This window comes from Hyperolius riggenbachi, chromosome 10 (assembly GCF_040937935.1).
Source record: "Hyperolius riggenbachi isolate aHypRig1 chromosome 10, aHypRig1.pri, whole genome shotgun sequence".
Classification (NCBI taxonomy): Eukaryota; Metazoa; Chordata; class Amphibia; order Anura; family Hyperoliidae; genus Hyperolius; species Hyperolius riggenbachi.
Window position 1 is genome coordinate 151763338 of NC_090655.1, and position 5800 is coordinate 151769137.

The 5800-nt window shown below is 42.3% G+C and overlaps 1 protein-coding gene across 1 annotated transcript; it reads right to left on the reverse strand.

Moving 5' to 3' along the window:
- Nucleotides 1-1451: 1451 nt before the first annotated feature.
- SLC18A3 (solute carrier family 18 member A3) lies at nucleotides 1452-4456 on the reverse strand. Its single transcript, XM_068258836.1, has 2 exons — nucleotides 4173-4456; nucleotides 1452-3555 (listed from the first exon to the last, which is right to left on the reverse strand). The coding sequence occupies exon 2, from the start codon at nucleotides 3392-3394 to the stop codon at nucleotides 1826-1828; it is 1569 nt and encodes a 522-aa protein (XP_068114937.1). The 5' UTR covers nucleotides 3395-3555; nucleotides 4173-4456; the 3' UTR covers nucleotides 1452-1825.
- Nucleotides 4457-5800: the final 1344 nt, after the last annotated feature.

Genomic DNA, 5800 nt, shown 5'->3' on the forward strand with positions numbered 1-5800 from the left:
CTTTTTCTCTACTCCACTCTTTCCTTCCCTCACTCTGTTTTAATCTCTATCTCTCCTTCTCCCTTCTCTCTCCTCTTCTCTTTCCTTCCCCTCACTCTTTCAATATTTCTCTCCTCCACTGTTTTCTTCCCCCTCACTACGTTTCAATATGTCTTTTTCTCTCTCCCTCTCTCCCGCCCTCTCTCTTCTCTCTCCTCCACTCTTTCCTTCCCCTTACTGTGTTTCATTCCCTCCGCCCCTTCACCCCTCTTGCCTCTCTACCTTCTAAATTCCTTCAAAAGTATTACCATCTATCTCTTTAAAAACGTCGCAGTCCTGATTGACGAGTCAGGAAATTCATTTGTAACTTGCTTTGGTCGCAGTATTAGACGAGCTGTTTTTTTTAGCATGTTCACAATTTGCAATGCACTCCCAACAGGATGCAAATATAGCATATGTGAAATGAGTTGTCTGGTACAGGGCTACAGTATTGTGTAGAAGTGGAACTTTGCCCCACGTTAACAATACGTCTTGTAAAGAAACGTAAAACTGCTTAGCGCAGAAGAACTGAAACCCAAAGTGTAACGCCACGTGGTTACCTAATCCAAATGAAAGACATTTCAGCACCTGGACAGCGCTTCCTATAGTATAGCTCCGGTGATCTATTGAGTGCCGAGACTCGTGTGCCAGGGGAAGTTGATTAATGACTTTCCTCGGTATTTCTTGAAAGCCGTCATCCTTTTAGACGTTTGATGGACACTCGGTATTATATATTTATTGATAGAGAACTTCTATTTTCCACAGTAATCAAAAACTGAAAGAGGAGATTCGTCAGACAGGAGAGTAATGACTCGTTGTGATGAGAGTGTGTTGGAAGACTAATAGCCCTAATCAGATACTTGATCCTGTTAATTTCAACACTCGGCAAGCCATAACAATTGTGAAATGAATCTGCGTGTTCCATTAACAGATACAATACTTAGTGGTGCGTTTAACCTGTTGAATTCTCCTTAATAGCAGATTGAGTTTGTGATAGAAGCATAAGATGGTATCAGAAGCGATCTTGTTAAGGTGTCCACTAATAATACAATCTTGATTGTACAATTTTACGAAATCTAAGTAGTAAAAGGGTAAACTTAGTGAAAATGGATACTTTAGGTAGTAACTTATATTACATAGAAGTGGTAAGTAAGATTGCACTATGAAGATTGTACCATTATAGGCCACCTTTACCCAGTCCTACCTAGATCATCTTTTTTTTTGCTTCATAGCATTATTCATGTGATTCCATGAACGAATGTATGATGTAAGAAAGCTGCTCTGCAAAATCTATGACATTTTACCTTCTAGTATCTCAGATAAAGCTCATTTTAAGTTAATTCTGAAAAATGTGCAGGTAAGTGGCAATTAACACTTCATTTTAAAGTTTATTTAATTAAGTCACAAAATATAAATATGTACAATTTCTTTGAACTTTATTTCCCTGAATATGCAGTTTTATTTCATATATTTTATTTTTTTCTTTTGTACAGATATACAGTATTTCACATAAGGTGTTTGAACGATAAAAATAATGAAACATTTTCACAATACTGCACCGATTTTTTTGGAGGGGGAGGGTCTGGAATCCAGCCACCTAGTTTGAAGTTAAAGGATTGATCATTGTGAACAACATAGTCATATTTTCAAGGAAACGGATATAATAAAAATAAGTTTTACTGGAACCGTGACTATGGTGACGTCATGGACATGAAAGCTACAATGTATAAATAAATGTCATGTTACTTGGTAAACATATGGCTGATTTGTTTTCCACTCCATTAGCTTGTGTGCATAAAGGCATAGCCTAACTATACTCGTATTCAGAGGACTCCTCGTCAGACATATATCTACCTGGCTGGTAATGGTCCATGTTATTCTCCTGCACCTCGCCATCTTTAAGGTGACCCCTTTTAGACTTAGCCTTCCTCTCCTCCATTTTAATGGTGTCATATAAGCCCTTAGGCCCCTCATCCAGTAATATATTTCTCTCAGAGTGAGAGGGTTTCATTTGGCACACGTTTCTGAGAAGCAGAAGGGCTGGGGCATACAGTACATTGACGAGTCCCATTCCAAGATTAAGTTGAGTGAAACCCATCGTATGCACAATTTGGCTGGCTACTATAGGCCCTAGGGCATAAGCCACAGAATACGATATGTCTGCTATTGCATAAACGCTCCCATATACTGAGACGTGACGGAGGTCTACAAGTAAGGCGAGAGTGGGTAGTAGTGCAGTATCGACCAAGGCAATGCCAAAGCATAAACCACACAATGGAACTATAAGCTGCTCAAAATTCTTACAAGCTGGGACTGTGCAAGAGCTGGCACCTATTACTACCATTCCTATGGCGCCATAAAACCACTGGTATTGAGGGTAATTGGCAGCAAGTTTTACAGTAAGGTAGACCCCCAGAACATGTGGAAAGAAAGCTGGCAGCCAAATGAGACCCATTTGCCACTCAGTGGCGCCCATAGTAGTCTTCATCCAGTTTGCTATGGTGGGCTCCAGAAATGCCAGAGGGATGTTACATGTGGTTAAAGCCCCCGCCACTACTGCAATGTAGGGGTCAATCATAAGTCTGTGGATGGGTGTGCCCACTGGCATATTCTCTCTAGTCCGATTGGCAAAAGGTTTGATGACCACTAGCAGCAAAATACCATCTATAAGGGAAATGCAAGCCAAGATTAAAAAAGGTACTCGTTTCCCTACAAACTCGTACAGTATCCCTCCAAAAGGGGGCGCCGCTAAACTCCCAAAGGAGATAAACGCTAAGGCTATGCCCAAGGCTTTGCTCCGCTCTGCTTCCTCAGTGTATTTGTCTGCGATCATTGCTATCCCAGAGGTGTCTGCAAAAGCAGATCCCAAGCCCTGCAAGCTTCTTGCTACAAAGAGTGTGGCATAATTCTCTGCAAATGCAAAAATCACAGTAGAAAGAAACATAACAATGAGTCCAATGAAAAGAGGGATGTCATAACCAACCCTGTCAATGAAGGTGCCACTCAAAGGATTGACAAGCAGCTGCAGGATCGCTTTGGAGGCAAACAGGACTCCAATCTTGATGTCTTCATTTTCTGTAGGGTACGTGGGTCTGATTATAGATCTGTTGGTGTAGGCTGAGCTGGAATTGAAGTCTTTCAGTGGTTTTTCATTGTCCAACCTCATACTTTTTATGTAGTCTGGGATTATAGGGACTATGACCATGTAAAGCATGTTATCAAGAAAAAGTGCCACACAGACAATGAACAGAATGAGTCTCCTCAAGTGAGGCGCTTCCTTCATGGCTGTACCCAGTTGTTTAGTTCTTTCCCCCATGGCATTAGATAGTTTCTCCATGGCAGATGTGGCTGCCCCTTGTGTGTCTTCTGAAGCCATGCTCTGCTCTTCCTACTAACTCACTGCTGATCACGAATTGCTGAGTACACCACCAGTCACTCCCCACTCTTTACGACGTCTCAGGGGAGCAGTTCAGACCACAGAAGAACCATTCAGCAGATCAGAGGTACCATTTAACCGGGGGTTCTTGCTTCAAGAGTCTAAAAAAAGATACATTGCTATCAGTGATACATATAGGATGTACAGTAGCTCCATGCCAACATTTAATTAAAAAAAAACGTGCATTATGCTATTCCTACGTCATCTATTGTTAAATATGATAGTTTCATAGGGGCTATAGTCTACTCGGCGCTGACAGTTTATCAGGTTTCAATGTTCATTGCAAAAGCATATGCACAAAGTACTTAGGATTACATAAAGACAACTCTTAGGTGCAATTATCAACAGCTGGATAAATATATCTTTATATATGTAAATCTCAGCAAGTTCTCTCTTCGAATTAATTAGTACCTTCAATGGTTTCTGCTAAAAGTGCCCAGTAATAATACAATGTTGTTGTTTTTTTCTTGCACAATCTTACCATTTCTATGTAGTATGAAGGGGTACCTGAAGTATCCATTCAAAGCATAGTCACTTAATTTCCACTTCTACTAGGGATTTGGTAAGGTCGTACAAAAATAATGATATTACCGTGCATCATAAAAGTGTTACAATAGTTATATGGTACCCCTTTCCTGATCCCCTCATACACTTCTTGTGGTGTAGTGCTAAAGTGCTGTATACCGGGAGCTTCGGGAAACAGGAAAACATCACTTACTTCTCACTCTCTCTTCCCTTGCAAAATCAATCCCAGGGCTCAGGAAGCATCTTCACAGCAGATACTGGGCGCTCAGCAGCTCTGATGATGATGACCACAGCCTTGCCCAAAACACGACGTATCTTAATTAGTGCTGGCAAGCGTTGTGCTTCCTGATTTGAGATGCATATCTTGCTGTGATTGAAGCATCGGAGAGGCATCCACTTCACCCCAGCATCCCTCCATCCCTTTGTGATGCCATTGGCACAAATTGAGTTGCATGCTTCTCGATTCCTCTACTTTCTTTCCACGGAAGGTTGTGACGCGCAGTTAGCTTTGGCCCCCAAGTGGCTACTTTGGGAGCGGCGTATCCTTATGCTAATTTAACACATGGAAGAACCTTAACCAATTACCGAGGGTTGACCCTCCCTTTTCACTGGCTTCTAGACGCCACAGATAGCATTAGCAAAGGGAGTCCCTGTCCTCAAACAGTCTTTTCCCCCTATTTTTTCCTTCCGTGTTTCATTGAGAACAACTACAATTGTATTAGCAGTGTAGCGTTTTTTCCCAGTATTCCAGGCTTGCATGGTAATATCTATGACTGCTTTACTATATCTCATTTGTTTTATGGTCAATAACAACCAATGGCAGGAATTTAAGCAGAATGCATGCTGTCTCTCTGATCAGCCAGTGATAGGACAGAAGTGTAGAGGTGGAGCTACCAACCAGATCTATGCATATGGTAATGCAAAATAATAACATTTTCACTCTTCATTACTTTAAAAAGTATATGAAATCAATAGCTTGTTTGCTATCAGTCTCGCTAACAGATGTACCCACTGTGATTTCTCCCTTCCCTCCCTGGCCAAGGTGATCTTTTACTCCACCTGGCACCCATAGTGACCTCTCCCTCCCCAGAACTAGCAGTGATCCTGCCTACTCCAGCAGCACCTACATTCAGGGGTGAGCCTGGGGTGCCTGGCACCTGGGTGCAAGATTTTTTTTGGCGTCTATGGGAGTGGTTAAATTAACCGCACCCAACCACATAACCACACCCATGTCCTGCCTAATCACACCCACACCTTCCACCTCTTTACGCCTGCATGTGATACCCCATTCCTACCCCTCTTCCATGGGCTTACTCCTGGCTGGCTTTGGCTGCCTGCGAGTCTGCTAGTATGTGGACTAACTCAGGCTGAGAGGCTCTGCGAGTGTGACACAGTCACACACTGCGTATTTATGGCTGCCTGCGGCCACCTTACTCTCGCTCGCTGTCGTCGGCTCCCCCCCGCCAAGCCCAAGCGTGAGGTTGGCTGCCTGTATCTTTCCCGTTGCGCCGCACAGCCTGCCAGTGTTGCCAACCTTTCACGTTATTTTTTTACTGACAAATACCTAAAAATTTACTGACAAAGATTATTTTTACTGACAAAATTTCCCCACTAAATGCACATAAGAGACAGCGTTTCACCAGTAAATGCACGTAATGACAGACAGCCTTTCATCAGTAAATGCACATAATAAGAGACAGCTTTTCACCAGTAAATGCACATAATAAGAGACCGCTTTTCACCAGTAAATGCACATAATAAGAGACCGCTTTTCACCACCAATAAATGCACATAATAAGAGACCGCTTTTCACCAGTAAAT

What these genes read in the sequence shown, in the direction of transcription:
- SLC18A3 (XM_068258836.1), bottom strand. Translation starts at nt 3,394, where the DNA reads ATGGCTTCAGAAGACACACAAGGGGCAGCCACATCTGCCATGGAGAAA.